This window comes from Odocoileus virginianus, chromosome 15 (assembly GCF_023699985.2).
Source record: "Odocoileus virginianus isolate 20LAN1187 ecotype Illinois chromosome 15, Ovbor_1.2, whole genome shotgun sequence".
Taxonomy (NCBI): domain Eukaryota; kingdom Metazoa; phylum Chordata; class Mammalia; order Artiodactyla; family Cervidae; genus Odocoileus; species Odocoileus virginianus.
Window position 1 is genome coordinate 65,170,280 of NC_069688.1, and position 24,937 is coordinate 65,195,216.

Below are 24,937 nucleotides of genomic sequence, written 5' to 3' on the forward strand. Positions count from 1 at the left end.
CGGGACTGGGGGTAGTTTCTGGTTGTCTTTGGCCAGTCATTCTGACTCAGCATCCTTCCTGGTGGCAGGCACATTGTTCATCCTTCTCATGGATTCCAGGGAGAAGGACTCGGAAGGCTGATCGACTTCTTCCTGTTTGGGCCTCTCCCAAAGTCTGTAGGCTGACTTCTCGGGGCAGGACCGTATCCCTTATCAGCCTTTCCTGTTGCGAGACCTCTCAAGCAAGAGCACTGTGCCGAGCTGTGTACTTCCGGGTCGCGAATTCCCCAGTCCCTGGGCAGGCTCTTCCTTATTTCTGTTCTTGAGGCAGCTTTTCTCATCCTCACATGTTGGCTGTGTTGTCATCAAAGCCGCCTCTCTTTCCACTCCCTTGCCCCTCAGCTCCTGTTTAATTCTCTCACTGGGCCTATCACAACGAAGCCCTGCGGTTTTTGAATGGCTCTTGTTTTCCACTAAATTCTGTGAAGGAACCATGTTTATCTTATTTAGTTTCATCCTCAACAGCAAGTATAGGTACTGGCATGTAGTAGATGATGAGTTAATCAAGACATGATACTAAATAGTGAGTGATATCCCAATTCATTTCTACCACACTTCTGTTATCAAAACCAGATTTGCTTTGCCTGATGGGCGGCAGGTTAGAACGCTGAGGCACCGACTTTTACAGCAGAGAGATTATTTATTTGAAAGGCAACCAAGTGAAGAGACACGTCAGGTCAGATCCATCTCCCAGAAGACAAGGAGCTTGGGGTGTTTATGGGATAAAAAACTGAAGAGGCAGGCTGGTCTGGGGCTTGGAGAGCGGGAAGATCACGGGAGAGGTGATGGGAGGAGGCACAGCAGTCATCGTCCTCTGTGCAGGTGTGACTAAGCGACAGGCCTCTGCACATTCAAAGCCCGGAGGCACACAGCACGACCTGCAGGCGGAAGTTCCGGCTGTGAGGTCAGAAGGTCGCTGAGAGTGGGTGTTCGCGCATGCATGCCCAGTTGGAGGGGTTGGGAGTCCTATCCAGTCTCAACCAGCTCAGCTCAAATTGGACACAGCTGACTCCAAGTTCCTGGGAAACAGTCTGGGCAAACATCTTATTGTTTAGGCTACATGCCACTTGGAGGACATGCAAGTGTTTTGGTAGATGACCTTGATTTGTCAAGGCAGGTGAAATGGATTTGACTAATGGTTACCTACGGCTTCGCTCCCACCCTATTTACCCCAAACTCCAAAGCCCAATTCCAGCCTTGTCCATCCCCACCTTCACCTCTTCCCTTTTCCATAAAATTTTCCCTGAGCGTATGAAGGGCCAGAGATGTGCATGGAACATAGCAGTTGCTGGATAAATACAGCTGTCATCAGTATTACCACAGCACTTCTTCCAGTGTATTCCTGTAGCTGTGTTTCCCAAACATCAGTTTTTCTCATACCACTTTCATGATTTTTCCCATATCCCCACTGTCCATATACCATCTGTCCTGCTTTTGTTATGTACTTTTTAACACAATGTCTTAAGAAAAAAAATGTTTTTAATATTTATTTCTTTGGCTGCCCCAGGTCTTAGCTGGCATGCACGATCTGTGACCTTCGTTGGGGCGTGTGGTATCTAATCTTTTAGTTTGGGCATGTAGGATCTAGTGCCCCGACCAGGATTGAATGCAGGCCCTCTGCATTGGGAGCACAGAATCTTAGCCACGAGGGAAGTTCCCTTAAGCAAATTTATTTTTAAAGGAGAATTTAACATGCTATTCTTTGTTTTTTGTTTTCTTTTTTAGAGAAGATTATTAACTGTTAGAAATATGGCAGTACTGAGATGGCCCTTTATCCATAACACAATCAGAAGGACAGAAAATCTCTGAATGACTTCCTCACTTTGTGCTTCATTATTATTTATGGCCACAGTTGGGTCCATCAAAAATCACCCCATCATTCAAACCCTTCCGTCATATTGCGTTATTCTAGCATTCATTATTCTCTACCTTGATTAGTTAAATACACTTTCATGCCTATATATCATCTCAGTGTCTTATTTCTCTTTATATCGTTCCTGGTTCTTAGGTTGATACTTACACAGAATATATGCTTAGTACACTCTCAGCTAAGTCCAATAAAAGCTTTGAAACAACTTGATCAAAAGAACCTGTTCCTCCAACGTTCAAAATATTTTTAAAAATAGATAGGTGAGACAGGATATTCAGGGGTTCTGGTTCCCTTCCCCCTCTGTCCTTCTGATCTCCCACAGATATGTTATCAATACATCCTCAACCTCATTCAAGCCACCATGGTGGACCGTTAAGGACGCCCCTTTGTCTATGTAAACTATACCAACTGGGAAGAGGGCCCAATACAAGATATGTATCCTTTTCATGCATGAAATACACTAGAAGCAAACCCTCTAATTTATATGAAACAAAGACCAAATAAAACCAGAAAAAAAAAACTGAATGTGTGATTTATTATATTTACGATTGGTCTATAAGGTTTAAATGTCTGTCATAATTAACAATAATAAATGAATGCAACTTTACAAAATCAGTATTTTAACACAGTACGGGACTAAATGTGGCAACTGTGCATTGGAAGACTGAGATTTCCTCAATGCAAATATGGAATATGCAGCACCATTTAGAAGCTTCCACTAAAAATGCAAGCTGCAGTAATTATTACAAGCTCTACTCAAAACACAGGACTACCTAAATCAAGCATTAGAGGAAAACAGTGGAGTCAGTCAGGCGTAAGATGTCAGATTTGGTACAGGATTAAAATACTAGCATTTTTTTTTAATGTCCTGGTTTCAAATTAATAAATACAAAAACAATATAAAAATATACACCAGTTGATAAGCCTGCGGCGCAGAGGGCCGGAAGGCTAGATCTCGCTCTCATATGTCTGCAGGTACGTCTTTAGGGTCAGAATTTCCGGGTAGCTGCGGCTGGTCTTGCGGAAGAAGTCCAGGCTGGTGAGATGCTCGATGTCTCGCACCCGCGCTGTGTGCATCTTGAGAAGCTCTTCCACCCATTTCGACTCATCCTCTGAGCTCTGCCACGGAAAGGAAAGACAGAGTCAGAATTTTCCAAAGGCGTTTCTCCAAACACTCCGTTTGGTCCCAGTCCACACACGACCTCTGAACTCCTGCACCCAAAGCCAAGGTGTTTTCTTCCCCCTTGGGTTCCCCACGGCTCCCACATCCCCGCCCACAACGCACCGCAAATACTGGCCCTCGGCTGGAAACATTTTCTTTTTTAAATTACTTTATTATTCTTTGATTTATTTTTATCATCTGGCTATCTACACAGCATATGGGATCTTAGTTCCCTGACCAGGGATTGAACCCTTGCTCCCTGCACTGGAAGCAGAGTCTTAACCACTGGACCATCAGGGAAGTCCTGGCTGGAAACATTTTCAGCGGCGATTAGCTGGGCCGAATAAAAGCGAGGTGTGGTGCAAGAGGGCATTTGACTCAGTGGGTCCTCAGAACAGAAGTCAAGATCGCGAGAGCGCAAGGCCCCGGAGCAATCAGTCATTTGTCTCTCTGCCCCGAGGTTGAACTGCAGCGAGGAGCTGAGCGCAGGAGGACGGCAGCGCCTGGCCTCCCCCGGGGGGTGCAGAGCTTGAGCGCACACGGCATGCGTGCGCCCCTGGAGCTTCTGAAGAACACGCTAGATCGATGACGTCACCTATTAGACTGCGACGGACTGACACTGGAATGAGTTTGACTCAACTTACGTCAACTGAGCCGCCCAGTGGATACACCCGGCACTTTGGGGCCCAAGAGGCCAGGGTTGGAAATGCAGCTCTTCCGCTTCCTGCCTGGGAGACCTCGCTCAAGCGCTCTGACCCTTCGCTGGTACACAGAGAAGGCTTCCTGCAGCTCCGGGGCCGGCGGAAGGGCAGGGAGGAGGAAGGAGGCGGGGGTGGAAAAGCCATGACGGGGGTTCCCAGGATGGGAAGAAAGGAAATCTCTCTGTCTTCACTGCTTCCCAAGAGTCGCCTCATTGGCCCAAACTCGAGGTGAAAGACATTTCAATGTCTCACACTGACTTATTTCACATCTAAGGAGAAATGAAAAAAAGTAGTGCCAGGACGTCCCTGGTGGTCCTGTGGCTAAGACTCTGTGCTCCCAGAGCAGGGGGCTCAGGTTCGATCCCTGGTCAGGGAACCGGATCCCACATGCCACAACTGAGACCCGGCGCAGCCAAATTAACCAATAATTAATTAGCAAAAAAAGAAGAAAGAAAAATAATGCCAACAAAGCATTATTTTAAAAATCCTTTAAAAAATATTTTTTACTTTTGAGGGAAGTTGAGAGGAAGAATGAGATCTGAGAACCTTGAAAATGTGGGGAAATGTCTACCTTTAGAGAAGAGACGGGGCAAGAGGGTCTTTGCAAATAATCTCATTCCCAAATTGCCACGGCTGCCAAGAGTCTTTCTACAAGTTGAAGGGCAGCTGCATGTCCCAGGACTGAGACAGCTCAGGCATGCCTTCGCCGGAGCCTTCCACCGCAAGCGGCCTCTGTGAGCTACACCGAAGCCCAAGAACCTGCACTGAGCTGTCTCGGAAAGCTCCAACCCACACGGGCCTGGACGGGGAGCTCTGGCAGCTCGCGCCGGTGCTAAATACGTCCAGAAGGGTGTTGGTTCAGGAAACGATGCCTGGCCATCACCGGCAGAAGGAAGAAACAGGAAGAAATTGCTTTGGAGGCTGGGGGAAATAAGGATTTTAACCCTCCACGCCCCACCCTCCTCACCCAGGCTGACCAAGATCTTTGCGATTCATAGGAAAGGACAGGCCTAAATATAACTCTGCCCACAACGGTACTGACCAGTCCTCAGTGTGACCATATATAATTAACGAAGTAGGAGGTCTCCAAATGGGTCGGGACCCCCTCAGAGTAAGCAGAGTAAGCACGAAGAGATATTTTGGGAGAATTTTCATATTCGACTCATTCATTTGATTTTTCAATGGTCAGTAAGTGTAATGTTTCCTTTGTAAATGCAGTCTTTTGAATGTGTGGACAAGGGGTGAAAAGGTTTTTCCTAATTTAAATAATGGCCAGCTGGGATTATAAGAATTTGGGGGAAAAAAAATCTGTCTTTTGCTATTTCTTTCCTAGGGAAGTGATTTGCCAATTTCATCTGAGAGGCATTCTCCTCTGGTTCTCACAGGCTAAAATCCAGCCTCCAATTAGTCAAAATACTGGGCTACGCTACAAGGAAGAAAATGACTTCTGCCTCTTGCTAGCTGGCAACCCACTGAAGTATTTGCTGCAGGAGACTCTAGTATGAAACGCAAAACTAATAAAAGTCAAATAAAAGTTCAAGTGACCCAAGAGAGAAAAAGAGAAACTTTAAAAATAAATAACTTTACACATTAATGAAAATGAAAGCACAGTCCAGGGACTGGCTTAGTGATGTTTTGTTTTTTGTTTTTGCTGTGGACATTTATCCTTCACCTGCCTGCCTCCCAAACGAGCTTGTGAATTCAAGTCCCAGCAGTTTTAAGGTGGATCTTAAAGTAAGGATGTAATTCAAAATGACACGTGTACCCAATGCTCATTGCAGCACTATTTACCAAACCCAGCTCATGGGAACAACCTAAGTGTCCATTAACAGAGGAATGGAAAAAAAAAAGATGTGGTATGTATATACAATGGGATATAACTCAGTCATAAAAAAGAATGACATTGGGTTATTTGTAGAGATGTGGATGGACCTAGAATCTGTCATACAGAGTGAAGTCAGAAAGAGAAAAACAAATACTGTCTATTAATTCATATATGTGGGATCTAGAAAAATGGTACAGATGAACCTATTTCCAGGGCAAGAATAGAGATGCAGATGTAGAGAAGGGATATGTGGACCTGGCTGGGGGCACACGGGAGGGTGGGATGAACTGGCAGGTTGGGGTTGACATATATACACTCCCATGTGTAAAGTAGGTAGCTAATGGGGACCTGCTACAAAGCCCAGGGAGCACAGCTCGGTGCTCTGGGATGACCTGAAAGGGTTGGATGGACAGGGGGTATGGTCCAAGAGGGAGAGTATATAATATGTACAGTTGGTTAATTTCACTGTACAACAGAAACTAACAGCATTGTAAAGCAATTATACTCCAATTTAAAAAATAAAGCACAGACAGCGTCTATGTGGCAGGGGGTTCTTCAGGAAGAAGCATGCTGACCATGAGCACTACAAGAAATACTGCTAAGCTCTGGGCAGAGAGGAAGACGTGAGGACATCAGTGGACATCGTCAGACAGAACACTGGGATGAATAAAAACTGCCTTTGAGCTGAGTTCAGAACAATGTTTTCAAGCTCCCCCCCATCACCAGATTCCCCAAATGACAAGAAAATGTGAACACCTTTCCCCCAAGAACTTAGGTGTCTCTTACATGGCTTAAGTCCGAAATATCTTTGTAGTCTCTGCCTTGTCTTAAACGCGTATGGCAATTTTGAATTTCACCCCATAAAATATGTGTTTACTTTTTTGCAAAAATGTTACCTCCCCACAACAAAATTTCAGTAAAACTGAAGTTCAGATCCAGAGGTATTACACCGCCACCCCACCCTGGTACACCATTAGCTACTCCTGTGGGTGTAGACGATCAGAATTGAGAAGGTCAAGCCAATCAGTTGAGGATAGCTCCTCTCTCACTTGACGCACCCTTGCTTCTCCACCTCCCATCCAGTTATTTCTAAGATCTTATTGATCCCTGCAATACAATATTGCTGCCTTCCACCTTCCTTTAGAAATTTCCAAGACCACACCCCAGTTCAAGTTCTGTTACCTCAATCCTGGGAATCCCACCAAAGCCCTTTAAGGACCATGCTTAATCTTCTCCAATTCTAATTTATCTCCCAAAACAGAGGCTAAAATATTGCTCTTATGTCTAAGCATTTTTTGTGGTCATCTTTGTGGCTCAGCTGGTAAAGAATCAGTCTGCAGTGCAGGAGACCTGGGTTGGGAAGATCCCCTGGAGAAGGGAAAGGCTACCCACTCCAGTATTCTGGCCTGGAGAATCCCATGGACTATACAGTCCATGGGTCGCAAAGAGTCGGACATGATTGAGTGACTTTCACTTCACTAATGTCAATGCAAAGAAGTGCTAAGGATGCAAGCTTCCACTATATAAATCTGGTAGATTCAAAAGAGGATGGGCTTTTGAAAACAGAAGTCTTGAATCTAAAGTTCTGTTCTTCTACCGATTAGGTAGAAGGTAACCAGATAACTTGCTACATACTTTTCCTTTATGAGCTATAGTTCCTCAAAAGTTAATAAAAGGGGAGGGGGAGGGGGGTCATACGTACCTGCCTAATAGGGTAATAAGATGATGAGAAATAATATAAGAGACAAGACTGCACAATACTGGATGGTTAACATGGACTCAATCAATGGTAACAACTACTACTATTGGCTGCTATGGCTATTTTTATTTTAATTATTATTATTTTTGGCCTCATGAAATGTGGGATCTTAGTTCCCCAACCAGGGATGAAAACCAGGCCACCTGCTTTGGAAACACAGAGTTTTAACCATTAGACCACCAGGGAAGGCCTGATGACTTTTATTTCAAATTTGATTCTATGCAACCTTTAAAACCTTATCTCCCACAATGATCTTCATTTCCAATATTCTGAGCAAACTTATAACTTCTTTTTAGCCATATTTAAAATTTCTATTTTTTCCGGCATCCATTGTTTTTTGTTTCAGATGGTCATAGCCTCAATCTTCACCTGTAATTGAAGACCTAGCCTCAAAACTGCCTTGTCCATGAAGCTGAAAATCTGTCTTGAAGCTATTCTTAAGGCTCTTTGCCTTTTAGTGAAAAGCAATTTCTGTGCTTGTTTCATTCGCTCTCACCTGGAAGGCTGCCTGGAGGAGTGACTATGTTAAACACAGCATCGTTTCTCCCAGGGTACCTTACATAAATAATTAAGGAATTTAAGCACTGCTTGTTGACTAAAAATTTTCTCCCGGAGATTTTCTCTCTGATCCTTCTATTCTATAAACAGAAGCATAGAGACTATTCTAAAATCAACCCTGAAGCATGAGGTTTCCATCACATTAAAGAGACCTGACGTGGTCCCGTGATTTGCCCCCAAGCGCAGCATTGGACCAGGGCCGGGAGCACACAGCAGGGCTCCTGTCTGCCTTCCTGGGCCTTCTGCATCCGGCCACCCTGCTTTCATGTTGGAACAAGCGAATCGGGCCATCTGTGCTCCTTAAGAATGGGGTGACCTGTTACACCTGCCCTTACAGCTAGTAGTGAATCAAAGTCTGATGTGTAGAGCATATATTCCTGTGTGTTTGTGTCTATATTTAGAATGGATAACCAACAAATTCCTACTGTGTAGCGCAGGGAACTCTGCTCAGTGTTACGTGGCAGCCTAGATGGTAGGGAAATTTTGGGGAAAATAGGGGAATATATATATCCCCAAATGAATCCCTTTGCCCATCACCTGAAACTTTCACATTTCTTAATTAGCTATTGTTGTTGTCATTTTAGTCACTAAGTTGTGTCTCTCTGCGACCCCATGCACTGTAACCCACCAGGATGCCCTGTCCATGGGATTCTCCAGGCAAGAATACTGGAGTGGGCTGCCATTTCCTTCTCCAGAGTGACTGGCTATACTCCAATATAAAAAAAAGTTTAAAAAGTTTTTATTAATGAAATTTTCAAACATCCACAAAAGTAGAGCAAATGATAAAATGAGCTCCTGGGAGCTCTTCCCTCATTTCAGTAACTACCAACATTGTGCTACTTTTCACTGTTATAAAATATATTTGTGTTGTGCAAAACTGAAGACATTTGAGCACTTTTATCATTTGTCAAGAGCGAACACTGAAACGGAACTATATTAAACGCACAATACCCTTACATTGAAAAATAAAAAGCCATTAGGACACAGAGTTCCCAAGTGTTAGGCAGTTTTGTTGGGTCCTTTCCAAAGACTCAACTTGTGTATACCCATTTGTATAGTCCAAATGTTTTATAAGTGTGTTCTAGTTCAAGGGTGGGGATATAATTTAAGACACAAAGATGAATTCTGTCAGCAAATCCCAAAGGACACTGCTTTTATAACAGTACATTTTTTTAATTTTCAAAATTAAAATATCAACATCACTAGCAACACCACATCTACTGTGTAAAGTTCAAATTTTCTTTGCTTGCTTTGTTTGTTCTTGAACTGTATCCCATTAAGGGAGTATGGTCAGAGTGCTTGTGTGCTAAGGTGCTTCGGTTGTATTTGACTCTTTGCAACCCTACGGACTGTAGCCCTCCAGGCTCTGTCGTCCATGGGATTCTCCAGGCAGGAACACTGGAGTGGGTTGCCACACCCTCCTCCAGGGGATCTTCCTAACCCAGGGATCAACTCTGCATCTCTTATGTCTCCTGCATTGGCAGGCAGGTTCTTTACCACGAGCACCATGTGGGAAGCCCTATGGTCAGAGTGCATATACATAATTTATTTGAATTCTTTTCTCTGTGCAGTTATGTTATCCACTTGATGCACAGTCATTTATCTTGTTTTATTTAACAGGTATACATATAGCTGATTTACTTCATTGTGTAGTGGAGACCAACACAACAGTGTAAAGCAACTATATTCCAATTACAAAATGATAACAGAAGGAGAAGGTGGGATGATCTGAGAGAACAGCACTGAAACATACACATCACCAAACGCAGAGCAGATCGCCAGAGGGAGTGTGACGTGTGATGCGGGACACCCAAGCCGGGGCTCTGTGACCGCCTGGAGGGGTGGGGTGGGAGGGGACACCTGTGTGCTTAGGGCCGGCTCACACTGACGCACGGAAGAAACACCACAACGTTGTAAAGCAATGGTCCTCCAACTAAAACTGAACAAGTTCCCCTTATGCCTTACAAATAGGGTGAAAATATGCCCCTCATTTAAGCATGGCTCATCCCTGCTGTCTGTAGTTGCTATTTCATAGTATCCTCCCTTCACTTCCAGAAATGTTCTGGTTTGGATAATAATAATATTGATAATAATAAATACCTATGTACTTCCTGAACAGAACCTAAAAAAATAAACAAGTAAATTTTAAAAAGAAATAATACGACAAAATAGAAAGGCTTTTAAAGCAATGAAAATGGAGCACGGTATACGGGTGAGCTAAAGGAGCGCGGGGCGGAAGCGGAAGCGGAAGCGGAAGCCTCGGGCGCCGCCATGCCTGCACTCACGTTGCAGCTCTCGTCGTTGTCGGGCCTGTGGGGCAGCACGAAGGCGGACACGGAGAGCGGCCCGTCGCAGCGGTCGGCGGGCTGCGTGAAGTCCAGGCAGCTGGTGAGGATGCTGTAGTAGTGGGTGGGCACGGGGACGGAGCTGCCCTCCACGTACCTGGCACGGGGAGGCAAGACGAGTTAGGGCTGACGGACAGCGCTTTGTTAAGTGTGGTCCCTGAACGCTGCCCCAGCGACTGCAAGGAGATTCCTCTCAGGGGAGTCTCTTTCTCACTTACAAGCATTCGCCCACTTCTCTGTCTTTGAATATAAAGTTTTCAGTGCCCGAAATCTTTCTCTCAACCTGGTAGAGCAGAAAAGATACTCGAGACAAAGAAAAACCGCCTGAGCCCAGACTCAGAGGCTGGACAGAAGGGCAGGTCAGCGGAGCAGAAATGGCGGTCGGGAAGAGCCAGTCAGCGCCGCGGTAGGAGGGCCGGTGGCTCCGGGCGCCAGAGTTGTGGAGTCTGGACAACGAGGCTCCACTGAAAGCCTCCGTGCTTGGGAGCACCACTGTGAGAGCCACATTTCAGGAGAATAACTCTCACAGATTTGTATCGAATGGGCCAGAAGCAGAAAACACAGGAGCTAGGAAAAGAATAGCCCTTTCAAGCCACCGTGAGGTCCTGAACTTGGTACAGAGAACTCATTTACTGAGGAACATTCTAAGGACTGAGTGCTAAGTGTAAATAATCTTTTCCAGTAGAGCATAGCATAGGAAGTGATAATTCCTTACTTAGTTTTCTCTTGTCTTCATTTTAATCATTTTCAAAATACTGAAATTATGATTAAGCTGATAATATAATTTGAGCTTAAAACTATAACAATAACCATTATTAAATGAGTAAGATAAAATTTCACTTATGGATGACTGGAAAGGCAGTAAGATCTATTTTATTACTTATCTATATGAAAAAATTAACATTTTTGTCTAACTATAAGTCACAATTAAACCCTCTCATATTTTGTGTTATGCTGTTTCATACATGTATAAAATTAAATGATGATTACGAATTTGTTGTATTTATCTCTTATTGCCTTCTCCATCAGACTCTAAGTTCCTCATGAATAGAGTATGCCTAATTTTTTTATAACCCTAATAGCACCAGAGAGAGGGACAGAAACAAGGTTTGATCAAAGTTTATGTGCAATTTCCTATTGAGATGAGCTGACTCAGAAAACCTAAGGAATTTTAAAAGTCCCCCTCCCACCAAAATAAGGGAAACAAGGGAAAATTATCATATTCCCAGAAGAGTTATTAAAGAATAAATGAAAAAGATTTAATCTTTTGATACATATTCTTTTATGGAGCTGAAAGTGCATTAATTTACCACAAATTCCTGTTTCTTTCAACTGCCAATGCCATGTTTAATAAAAGGTCCAAAAGAACTGAAGAATTCACCAAGAGATTCAAAGAACAGGGTTAAGAGGTATCAGCTCTTCTCTAGTACATGAATATCTGAAAAATACTCCTAAGTGAGACCTTGGAATTTAAAAGCTTACTGTTTGATTTTGTCTTGTGTGTCATGTAGGCCATCGTAGTCATAGTCAAAAATTGGTCCACTTATCACATTAACCCCATTTCTTTCTGAAGCATATTTCTTCACCAGAACCCTTTGGAAATAACTCCAGATGCCTGTGCAAAGACAAAATCAGTTCTTCGTGAACAAGACTCCTTGCTCTGGCCGAATTCTCTCTAGGGTGTGTTAAACAGGACACATATCACAAGTTGAGAGACAGTAGAGCTGTTGTGATTCTCGAGAAGAAGCCACCGCAAAGCACTAGCTGTGCGTGCGTCGTTTATGCGCCAGAAAAGACAAGGACATGGAGACACTCATTGGTAGAGGAGTTTAACCCAGGTGAACTGTCCGGGAAGGCTTTGCAGATGAAGTGGTTATTAGGCTGAGATCTGAAGGGGGGTTTTCTGAGCAAAGAGGTGAAGACAGAACATTCAAGGAAGACAGAATAGCTGTGCAGCAGAGGAAGTATAGTGTTTGTGAAAAACTGCAAAAAGGCCTTAATCTACTTTTTTTCCTTTCATGATGTCATAGACAGACTCATTCCCAAGTTTATGTCTCTAGTCCTAACCTTTCCATGCGGCTCCAGACATACTATCCAACCACCCATCTCACAGTGCATTTGAAGACCTCATAATCATATCTAACAAAAAATTATTCAAACAGAATTCTTAATTCTCCTTCTCACTCCTGTTCCAACTCTTGGCTTCTCCATCACCATCAGTGGCATTCGCTCTCGGATGTTTGGGTCAAAATCCTAGGATTCACCCTGGACTTGTCTGCTCTCCTCATGCACATGTGGCAAAGTCCTGGCAGTGAGACCCCCAAAACACAGCCCAGTCTTCTAAAGCTGACCACTCCTCACCATTCTCACTGCGTCCACGCTGATCTAAGTCACCATCTTCTCTTACAATGAGCTGCCACAAAAGACTACTTCTGGGCCCCCTGGGAGAAACTCTTACTTCCGTGTAGCTCAGGGGTCCCCAACCTCCAGATTTAATGCCCGATGATCTGATGTGGAGCTGATGTCATACCAGAAATAAAGTGCCCAATACGTGTAATGCACTTGAATCATCCCCAAACCATCCCCTTCCCATCACAGAAAAATTGTCTTCCATGAAACTGGTCCCTGGTGCCAACAAAGCTGGGAACCGCGGGCTGTATGCGGCGGTTCTCTCTGGAGCAGCCAGACAGATCCTCTCACACCATGAATCAGAGAGTGACTCACACTCCCCAGCATCCTTTTCTCATACTCCAGATGATTTCTCCCGTAATTAGAACAAAACCCCAACTGTCCACCGTGGCCCCTGCCTCCCCCCGTGACTCTCCTTCCCATTCCTCCCCCCAGCTACCGGCTTTCTTCTGCCCCTCTGCTTGCTGAACGCGCTTCAGAGTAAGGTGCTGCACATGCTCCTCCCTCTGTCTGGAAAACTCGCCCTTGATCTGTGATTCCCGGGTGTCTCCACGGTTCACTTCTCAGTTTCACGGTCACACTCTAGAGAAGACTTCCCTGTCCAGGCTAGCTCCAGTTCCATGACAGTCAATCACGGGGGAAGGACAGGGGTGGAAGGGAAAAGGCAAGAGAAGACGGGAAATGCAAACCAGAGAAGCTGGCTCCAAAATGTTAGATGTGACTTACCGCGCTCGATGCTATTGGGTTGGTCAAAGAACTCGTTCAGGTGTTTCTGTACGATGTGATTGACAAACTAAAACGAATTTTTTGGCCAACCCAATACATGGGGGTTATGAGGTTCAGGCTGTTATCATTTCTTACCTCTTCTAATTAAAAAATACTTGGGCATTTTTCCCAGGGGGTTTCAACTGCTGATGATCCTCTATTCTAAATGAGAAGGACAGAGCAGGCCACCAGAGCCAAAATACCACGGATAATTATTTGCAATAAAGGAGGGAGGACAGTGGGGGAGAAGTCCAAATGTTAACTTAAGCATAAAAATTGGAGAGGCACAGAAGGAAAGAAATAACAATGGGAACAGTCAAAAGGCCAAACCCGCAGAAATGTGGCCTGTGAAAAAACCATTCCCCGCTGAAGAACAGCGGGCCCTCTGTGAAGGGCCTTTGGCCACACCAGCCTCAGGGTGGGACGGTGTGTGTGTTTCCTTTATTGCTGCTTGGTCAAAAAGGCATCAGCAAAGAATAAAGAAATCCAGGAAACCCAGATTTGTGGAAACTCAATGAAGCTGCATTCCATGTAATATTATGACAAATGGATTTACGTGAGTTTATGAAACATTTCTCCACTGGGCCCAAGAACAAGCCAGGAAACCTCCTCTTAAAAGCATACTTTAAATTTTCACTCATATGCAACAGAGCCTACCTTTGAATAAGCCCTTATTTACTAACTGAGGACATCAAATAAACATTTTTTTTTTCTCTAAACCATGTTGGCCATTTCACCAATTTCAAGTTGAGGAGGCATGGCCCTGTAGATGACACTTCACCATCTCATGTTTCGGTTTTGACATTTTATTTTAGTCCTGAGAGTCATGTAACACAGCCCAATGCTCCTTTACTAAGTGAAATTATGTAGAAATGTTTCCTTTTCCCACCTTTCCTAGAAGCATCAAGGTCTGCTTGCTATAAATGAAATAAAGGGAGGTCAAGTCTACTCCATAATGCCTTCTCTATCTTTGAATACATGGATGGGTGATGGATGGATGGATGGATGGGTGGGTGGAAGGAAAATGAATGGATAGATGGATGGATGGAAGGGCAAATGAATAAATTCTTTGTTATCAGAAATAGAAAATGGATTATTTTGTTCACTGGACAATTAAGTTACAAATCCATATAAGCCACAGAAGTCATGCATTCAAATCTTATAATTTTACAAATGAGAGGCTAAATGGCATTTCTATGATCACATAGGCAGTGGTCATACTCCAGGGACCAGAACTCATTTTGGGAGCCAGAGCTCACCATGATTATACCATTCATTTCATCACTATCACCCACAAATATTTATATCATATAGAAAGAGATTATGAGTGTATATAATTTACTTAGCCCTAAAACCAACTGAATTTATACTCTGATGATTCAGAAGACTCATTAAGGTCTTGCTAGGTTTCAGGATCAATATTCAGAATACATCATCATCATTCCCCTAAAGGAAGGACTGTTCGTGGCTTTTACTGTAACATTCAGTAAATAAATACAGATGCTGTTAAATGTTAGGTAGCATCCAAAATACAAAAACTCTTTAACCCACTGATAGAGTGAGCACTGAAATAGGAAGAACAACAGATTAGAAGCACAAACTTGGTTTAGCTGAGCTTCTACCATTCATGACCAGAGTCACTTCTTGTAACTTTAATTTCTTCATTATAAACAAGGGATAAATAAAAATCACCAAGCTCCCTCACAGATTCATAATTTGGATTAGCAGTAGAGAATTACATTACATTAAAGGTTGTTGAAAATTATAAAGGGTAAATACATGAAAAGTATTATTATTATTATTAAAATGAATCTAGAGGTAGCAAAGGTAAGTGATAAATTTAGAAACATTTCTTTCCACAAATAATAATCTACTAGGTAAATATTGGACTTACGTTTAAAAGCAGGATACATTGGAACCATATTGGTTACAAGGAATGCATCATATTTAGCTTCTGGGGACGAGCTCAGATCTAAACATTAGGAAAACAAATAGTGTCTATTACACACTAAAATTGACATCAATAAAAAAAAGTGATCTTTAAAATGACCCAAACGGCATGCAGTGACTGGACCGACTTCCATCCCCACTTATCCCCTCTATCTGCCATTGACCACTTCTCTTCCCACTCCACCTCTCTTCTTCACTCAGTCATTCTCCTTAAATGAAATTCTTATGTTCTTTTGCTTCCAACCTAATCTTGGGTCTACTAAGTATTATGCAAAAGAGTTCCTGGACTTTACCAGTGTAATTTGGACTTTAAAAAAATGTCATCAAGGTAATGAGAGATAATTAAAGGGCTTCATGTATTCTTAGGAGATCACATCTATAGTATTATTTAAAAGATGAATGTCTCATTAATTTCCCATTTCACTTTTAGATTCTCATGTAAGGATGTCAGGAGACACAGTGAATGTTCCCTTGCACTTCAGAACTCCCTGGGAATAGGATTTGTGAAAGCTGGTCTCTTTCTGGCTGCTTTTGGAAGGCTCCCAGAGAAGTTCATCTCCTCAACCTCTTGAGCACCCCTCTAAAAACCACTGAAATCCTAAATACCAAGTTGCACACGCCAGACTCCGCAGAATAACACCCCTCTAGAATGGTTAGATCTGGTCTTCTGTAACTTACAAGGAGGAAAGAGGAATCCATAGGACATCTGTTTATCATTTTTGTAGGCCAAACAGCTCTGACTGAAACTCGGAGAAACACGGACATCAGGCCGGACACAGTTGGTCAGGTGTTCAGCGATGCCAGAGACCTCAGCCTGAATGGTGAGTCACAGTCGTCAGCAAAGCCGTGGTAGAGACAGTACCAAACCAACGGGGAAACACTGAAGCCAGACTGCTTGGTTCCAAACAGCCAAAATCAAAACCCCATCAGCTTTTACTATAGCTCATATTCTGATAGTCTCTCTTTAAAATAAACAAACAAGAGAGGACTTCCTTGGCAGTCCAGTGGCTAAGACTCCATACTTCTAACTCAGGGGGTGAGGTTCAATACCTGGTCAGGGAACTAAGAGCCCATGTGCCACTTGGCCAAAAAGAAAAATATACTCTTAAAAAAAAAAAAAAAAAACCTCACTTTTAAATGCACTAAGCTAGTAATTTTCAAACTCTTTTTTCCTACTAGCAGAACTCTCTTTATCAGTCTTGGGTAAAACAATAATACGGAAGGCAGAAATCTCACTGTTGACATAATGAATGAGATTCCACAGAAGACAGCTTAAAAAATAATATTCTGAGAAATAATATAGACATATCTCCTATTTTAAAAAAAATAACTTTATGTATTATATGTGCCCGAGTACAAATTAACAAGTAGCTGTGTTTGGGGCAGTTGAAGTAGTCCTTTGTATTCAAGAAGTCTTTTGTATTCAGAAATTAGAAACATATTTCGACTGCCTAATAAATTTTTCTAATTTCTGATATAAACTGAACTATCTCATCTTTACCAAAACTGAAACCCCAACATAAAACAAACCTTCATTAACAAAACAAAACAAAACAAAACAAGATGTTAGTGGGGGTCAGGCTGTGATGTATAGAGCCGTGGATATATGGGAAATCTCTGTCCTTTCCATTCAATTTTGCTGTGAACCTAAAACTGCTCTAAATAATAAAGTATATTAAAACACACAGCCAAATCTTGATAGCTTCTGAAACTACTGGGCCATGACAAGCAGAGTAAAAGAAACTAACAGAATTAGTATGCTATGCTATTTCACATATTACCGTGAAGTTATTAGAACATGGCAGAAAGCCTAATTCAAAATATTTTACAATAGATCCAATGTAGGATTTCTTTCATCAGGAAAAATTTAAGTCTTTTCTAAGAAAAAATTCTGTTCCGCCAGCAATCATTCTATTAAGGCATGGAGCGTAATGACATGAAGAACATGAAACCCAATTTTCTCAATGACCTGTTTGGAAACAGTGTATGATGTCCAGAGTGGCATTAGAAATATTTCACTATAACCGCTTTCAAAGTCAGTGTGATATAAGATATCATATCTAGTCCGATAGAGCACAGCAGGCCGTCCATAGAGGAGATGTCTCTCTAGGAAAGAAAAAATAATCTGTCTTAAATACAGATTAAAATGTACATCAAATGTTAAAGACTCTTTGGAAGAGAGTCAAGTTGTCCAACATTTGCTTGCTTACTTATTAATAATGTAGTTCCTTCTCCTTAATTTAATCAGGTTAGTGTTCCTAACACTTTGGTGGTTTATTTGATCACCTAGGCATGGGTCAAGGCTTCCAGTCATCAAAACTGTAATGCAAATGCCATATTTATTTTAATAATTATTTTCCAGTTGTAAAGAATTTTAATCCACATGGGAAAGAAACATAGTAAACTGTGAAATGATTCAGCTGAATGGGAAGTCAAGACAGTTGGATTTTTATAGAATTAAATCCTTTGACCCTGAAAGGCTCATCAAATTAACCAACGATTTAATTAAGAGAAAGGCACTCTTTGATCATTATTTGTAAACTGCAACTCAAATACGCATTATTTCAGCATAAAAAGTGAGCAGTAATGAGCGTTTAAAGTAAGTAGCTTTGTGACACATAGGAAAACCCTTTAGGTAAGAACTTAAAGGAACATGTATAGATAAAATAAGTGGCGTTCAAGAGGGTCCTTTGAATACAAAAGGAAGGTTGGCAGTTAGCAAAGAACTCAGTTAAGACCCCAGAATGTAGATTCCTCTTAGGAAGAAATAAAGGTTTGAAACCTTCATCTTCTAAGAAAAGAGGGGACGTGAGTGGGCAAACCTTCATTCCACACCCACAATAAATGCCTCAAGCTTGATCTGCCCATTTTAGATAGGCCAAAGTCAGAACTGCCATGGACTCTTAGAAATTGAGGTCCTACAGATCGAAATAGTTAGCGACCTAAGCTTCGGCAATTCACAGTTCCCTAAGTGATGACCAAAAAAAAAATTTGCTATGATTTCTATTAGAGAAAATAATTTCTGGCAACCACTTATTAAATTATGTATACATGTTGCTTTAATTAAAGTATTACCATTCTACGCAAGTAACAGAGAAAACTCTGTAGATTACTTTGCATGACCCTCCCAAGTAGAACTGCTGATTTGAGGCAAAACAGCCCACACTGTTACAGCACAAGCCTCTTCTGGGTAGCTGGGCTTCGTCAGCGTTGCAGTAAATATAGAAGCCTTGGTTAAACTGCCGAATTTGGGGACCCACCCCTAAGAATTAGAAAACAATAGGCTAAATATTATATAAATGAAATATATAACAAACACATAAAAAGCCTGCAAATCGTAACAGTAGTACTTGGGAGCAGTTATTAACCAGGTCAGACTGTCCTTCAAAACTCAAACCAAACCTTTTCTAGGTTCAAAATTTCCATTAACGTTTTCCTTGATTTCATTTTTGCTGCCTCTGAATTTCCTGGTTTCAGCTGGAAGCAGAAGTATCAAGATTCTTTGAGAAGCTATTCTCTTTTTATCATTCAAGTTTTCATGCTTACCCAACACATTCCTCCAAGCTCATATGCAAACCTGGTGGATTATCCAGTCTATCCCATTGAGGAGGACAGCTAAACAGCAACTGTTCCTTCACGCACCACCCCTCTTTAGAGCAGCCATCAGTCAACAGTCTTGGACAATCTGTAGACTCCACCAACGCTGGTTCCTCCTTACTTCTTGTCATCCCTCCATTCCATGAAGGCTGACTGATTTGCAGGACTGCCCGTAATCACTGTCAGCAACCCTGTGCTATGATATATGTGACGCCTTTTCTTTCCACTGGGAATAACTTTTCCACCAATCCTGTCACTTGTCTCCCTTCAAACGTGTTGTCAGTATATCCTCCCTTGTCAAACATGTGTGTCAGATCTTGGGTTATGGAATAGAGATAAATCGTGTGTGCCTGCTAAGTCATTCAGTCATGTCCAACTCTGTGACCCCATGGACTGCAGCCCACCAGGCTCCTCTGTCCATGGGATTCTCCAGACAAGACTGGAAGCCTCAAGAAGCTCACAGTTCAGTGGGAGACAGAAACCTGGTGTTAATAACTGAAATGCAGCCTGGTACCCACTCTAGCAGAAATACTGACATGATGCAGCCCGGTACCCACTCTAGCAGAGATGCTGACATGGTGCAGCCCGGTACCCACTCTAGCAGAGATGCTGACATGGTGCAGCCCGGTACCCACTCTAGCAGAGATGCTGACATGGTGCAGCCCGGTACCCACTCTAGCAGAGATGCTGACATGGTGCAGCCCGGTACCCACTCTAGCAGAGATGCTGACATGATGCAGCCCGGTACCCACTCTAGCAGAGATGCTGACATGGTGGAGTAGGAACATAGAGAGTGGTACATGCCACAGATGGGGGAGAGCGCATCAGTGCAGTCCTCACGGAACTTAGGAAGCTAAGACACAGTGAACCCTCATCCCATTTATGCCTATGCCCTGGCATAATCCCCCTTCTCACCCTCAAAAGGGGATGACAAATAAAACGGTCACATCATTCAGCTCCCACAGAAAAGACAAGGGGAGGAGGGGGAGGAAGGGGACAGGAGGGGAGAGGCGTCCAAAGAGTCCCTTTCTCCTGAAACATTTCTCTAGTTAAGCTTCACCATCTCTACTTATGCTTTTGCTCTATATGTATAGACTCGGATTTTCTTCAGAAATGTGGGCTTCCTAGCTCCCAAGACATGTACTACTGGAGTTTTTGGCACACTGAGCACAAATATATCATTATCTGACTCACTTTTCCCAGTGGTTAACTGACCATATATGATATGAAGCAAAAAAAAAAAGTAGTACTTTGGCAGTCTCCTAAGAGCCCACGAGCTCCCCAATGACTGAAAGAATCTACTTGAGTCTTCCTGAAGCATAAGAGGTGAAATCATCTTTGCAGTAAGAAACATTTTAAGGCCCAGAATCAAAATTTAGATTTCCCTTTTTGGGTTTATCAGGGCTTCCCTGGTGGTTCAGTGTTAGAGTCTGCCTGTAATGCAGGAGACTGGGGTTCGATCCCTGGGTCGTGAAGATTCCCTGGAGGAGGGCATGGCTCCCCCCTCCAGTATTCCTGCCTGCATAATTCCCTGGACAGAGGAGCCTGGAGGGTTACTGTCCATGGGGTCGCAAAGAGTCAGACATGACCGAGTGCCTGACACTCTGTGGTTCATCAGGGTGTCAAAGAGTCACAGGTTCTTGGTCACTGCCTGACTCTGCTACTCCAGCGACACCTTACACAAGCCACTCACAGCATTTCTGGGCAGCAGAAAGCCCCTTGTTGGGGGAGCCACAGAGTGGTGGAACTCAGTCTTTGTGCACACGGGGCTCTGTCCTGAGACCAGACACCCTGGAGATGAACTTCTAGTTTTGAAATACGTTCCTCATGACTTTGTGACACGGATCTAGCATAACTTTTGTCTTCCCAGGCTGGGTTCCTACTCCATGAGATTCCAGACGGAGCCTCCATTCCACACCCCAGGTCCCTGTTTACAATAGTGTCTGGAATTCTCGGGACATGCCACAGTTCCCCTCCAGATACCACATTTGGCAAGTACTGGGAGGCGAATCTTTTTAAGTGGTGTGGACTTCCCCGGCCCTCTTTTTTTGTCTTCCAACGTTTGCTTGTCCAGACTGGAGTGTGTATTTCTTTTCCCTCTTCAGCTTTCTGACCCATATTCCCATAGATTAGCTGGCTGACTTGAGAGCCACATGAAAATCTCCCCTCTTTTTCTGTTTGTGTTTTAAAACATTCACTCCCACAATAATATGCTCTTACATTTTACCACAGACTCTCTGCCCCAGGTCTCTGCTTTTCCTACCTCCTTTCTTCTCCTTTGCCTGTGAGTGTCCACTGTCATTTACTGCCGAGTCAACCGCTTCTGGGAACAGACTGGACGTCTCTGTTAGTGTCCTGTTCTTCCCTACCTCGGCCTTTAAAACACTGGTTCGTAACTTACACCAGGCTAAATCTCACAATAAGATAATCATAACTTAATGAGGACAGGGCTTTTATTGATTTAGTTTACCATTGTATCTCTACCTCCAACATTGCCAATTGTCGACCTGGATAAATAAATGACTGTTTTATTTGAAAACAAAATATTGTTCTTTACGACTTTCAAGACCTGGCTTTCTACATATGACTCGTCTAATATAACCCCAAGAGACAGACTGGGCAGCCCAGTGTCACCTTGATCTTGCTGATGTAGGAACTGAGGATTCATGATTTGTGTGAGATAATTCAGCTACACGACAGCACCCAGAATCCAGGTCTCCACCCCGGCCCAGTACTCTTCTCCCAGCTTTTTGGACGGTCTCTAGGTGGATGCCGCCTGCTGGGTTATTCTAATGGGGAGCACAGTGAGTGGAAGCCCACTTACTCTGGGCAGGAGCTCGGCCTGAGTCATGCCTTCTGAGAAGCTCATATGACCAGAAGTTTGTATCCCAGCCTCTACTGCTTCAGAAACAACTTCCAAACCCTGCTATGCCCTGAGATTCTCTCCAAACACTCTCTCTTTATTCCAACCCTTAAAATAAGAAGCATTTACAGAGGGAAGCACAGAGGCTTTAGTGTCCTATAGAACTGGAGCCAGATCTCATCTCAGCTCTTTATAGCTTTGTGATTCTCTAACTTAACCTCCCAGAGCCTCATAGCTCTCTGAGATGTTGCTTTCTTTACAAGAAAATATGTCAAGCACCTCGCTGTGTCTTGATCCAATGTAGTTGTAGTGTAGTCATTTAGTAAAGGACATTTGATAAATTCAGGCTTAAATTGAAGAAAGTAAGGAAAACTCACTAGGCCATTCTGGTATGACCTACATCAAATCCCTTATGATTATACTGTGGAGATGATGAATAGATTTAAGGGATTAGATCTGGTAGACAGAGTGCCTGAAGAACTATGGACGGAGGTTTGTAACATTGTACAGGAGGCGGTGACTAAAACCATTCCAGAGAAAAAGAAACACAGGAAGGCAAAGTGGCTGTCTTAGGGGGCTTTACAGATACCCGAGAAAAGAAGCGAAAGGCAAGGGAGAAAGGGAAAGACAGACCCAACTGAATGCAGAGTTCCAGAGAATAGCAAGGAGAGACAAGGAAGACTTCTTAAGTGAACAATGCAAAGAAACAGAGGAAAACAACAGAATGGGAAAGACTAGAGATCTCTTCAAGAAAACTTGAGAGATCAAGGGAACATTTCATGTCAGAATGGGCATGATAAAGAACAGAAATGGTAAGGACCTAACAGAAGCAGAAGAGATTAAGAAGAGGTGTCAAGAATACCCAGGAGAACTGTACAAAAAAGGTCTTAATGATCTGGATAACCATGATGGTGTGGTCACTCACCTAGAGCCAGCCCTTGTGGAGTGTGAAGCCAAGTAGGCCTTAGGAAGCATCACTACGAGCAAAGCTAGTGGAGGTAATGGAATTCCAGCTAATCTATCTCAAATCCTAAAAGATGATGCCATTAAAGTGCTGCACTCAATATGCCAGCAAATTTGGAAAGCTCAGCAGGGGTCACAGAACCGCAAAAGGTCAGTTTTCATTCCAGTCTCAAAGAAGGGCAATGCCAAAGAATGTTCAAACTACTCTACGGTTGCATTCATAGCAAGGTTGGCTGTGAAATCCTTCAAGGTGGGCTTCGGCAAGATGTGAACCAAGAACTTCCAGATGTCCAAGCTGGATTTAGAAGAGGCAGAGGAACCAGAGATCAAATTGCCAACATTTGTTAGATTATAGAAAAAGCAAGGGAATTCCAGAAAGACTTCTACTTCTGATTTACCAACTATACTAAAGCCTTTGACTGTGTGGATCACAACAAACTGGAAGATTCTTAAAGAGATAGAAATACCAGACCACCTTACCTGTCTCCTGAGAAACCTGTATTCAGGTCAAGAAGCAACAGTTAGAACCAGACATCGAACAACAGATTGGTTCAAAATTGGTAAAGGAGTATGACAAGGCTGTATACCGTCACTCTGCTTATTTAACTTATATGCAGAGTACATCATGTGAAATGCTGGCATGGATGAATTACAAGCGGGAATCAAGACTGCCAAAAGAAATATCAACAGCTTCAGATATGCAGATGACACCACATTTAAGGCAGAAAACGAAGAACTAAAGAGCCTCTTGATGAAAGTGAAACAGGAGAGTGAAAAAGTTGGCTTAAAACTGAACACTCAGAAAACTAAGATCATGGCATCCAGTCCCATCACTTCATGGTAAATAGATGGGGAAACAGTGGAAACAGAGAGACTTTATTTTGGGGGGCTCCAAAATCATTGCAGATGGTGACTGCAGCATGAAATTAAAAGATGCTTGCTCCTTGGAAGAAAAGTTATGACCAACCTAGAGAGCATATTAAAAAGCAGAGACATTACCTTGCCAACACAAGTCTCTCTAGTCAAGGCTATGGTTTTTCCAGTAGTCACGTATGGATATGAGAGTTGGACTATAAAGAAAACTGAGCACCAAAGAATTGATGCTTTTGAATTGTGGTGTTGGAGAAGACTCTTGAGAGTCCCTTGGACTGCAAGGAGATCCAACCAGTCCATCCTAAAGGAAATCAGTCCCGAATATTCATTGGAAGGACTGATGCTGAAGCTGAAGCTCCAATACTTTGGCCACCTGATGCGAAGAGCTGACTCATTGGAAAAGACCCTGATGCTGGGCAAGATTGAAGGCAGGAGAAGAAGGGGATGACAGAGGATGAGATGGTTGGATGGTATCACCAACTCAATGGACATGAGTTTGAGTAAACTCCAGGAGATGGTGATGGATAGGAAGGCCTGGCATGCTGCAGTCCATGGGGTCACAAAGAGTTGGACATGAATGAGTGAACAGACTAAAAATCACTGTGGATGGTGACTGTAGCCATGAAATCAGAAGACACTTGCTCCTTGGAAGGAGACCTATGACCAACCTAGACAGACTATTAAAATGCAGAGACATCACTTTGTTGATGAAGGTCCGTACAGTGAAAGCTATAGTTTTTCCAGTAGTCATGTACAGATGTGAGAGTTGGACCATAAAGAAGACTGAGTGACAAAGAATTAATGCTTTTGAACTGTGGTGCTGGAGAAGACTCTTGAGAGTCCCTTGGACGGCAAGGAGATCAAACCAGTACATTGTAAAGGAAATCAACCCTAAATATTCACTGGAAGGACTGATGCTGAAGCTGAAGCTCCAATACTTTGGCCACCTGATGTGAAGAGTCAACTCATTGGAAAGACCTTGATGTGGGAAAGATTGAGGGAAGGAGGAAAAGGGAGCGACAGAGAATGAGATGACTGGATAGCATTATTGACTCAATAGACATGCAAAACCTGGGAGATGGTAAGGGACAGGGAAGACTGGCGTGCTGCAGGCCATGGGATCGCAAGGAGTCAGACAGGGTTTAGCGACTGAGCAACATCAACAACAAATTTAGTAAATTTTCAACATCAGCAAGGAATATTGATAGGTAAAGGTCATTAAAATTCAGTGTTTGTACTTAGGAGTATATCTACCTAA

General features: G+C 43.0%; 1 protein-coding gene across 10 annotated transcripts in view; it reads right to left on the reverse strand.

Moving 5' to 3' along the window:
- Positions 1–2,425: 2,425 nt before the first annotated feature.
- The window catches only part of ENPP2 (ectonucleotide pyrophosphatase/phosphodiesterase 2), a 131,612-nt gene continuing 109,100 nt past the window's right edge, over positions 2,426–24,937 (reverse strand). For 6 of the 10 annotated variants that reach the window (XM_020872104.2, XM_020872106.2, XM_070477470.1 and 3 more), the window contains 7 exons: positions 18,786–18,860; positions 17,353–17,489; positions 16,062–16,197; positions 15,328–15,405; positions 11,742–11,874; positions 10,200–10,356; positions 2,426–3,028 (listed from right to left, as the gene is read on the reverse strand). In XM_020872104.2, coding sequence (XP_020727763.1) covers positions 2,858–3,028; positions 10,200–10,356; positions 11,742–11,874; positions 15,328–15,405; positions 16,062–16,197; positions 17,353–17,489; positions 18,786–18,860 — 887 coding nt within the window. In that variant the 3' untranslated portion in view covers positions 2,426–2,857. The remainder of the gene's footprint in view (positions 3,029–10,199; positions 10,357–11,741; positions 11,875–15,327; positions 15,406–16,061; positions 16,198–17,352; positions 17,490–18,785; positions 18,861–24,937) is intronic. The other 4 variants (XM_070477472.1, XM_070477468.1, XM_020872108.2 and 1 more) reach the window with 1 other exon arrangement.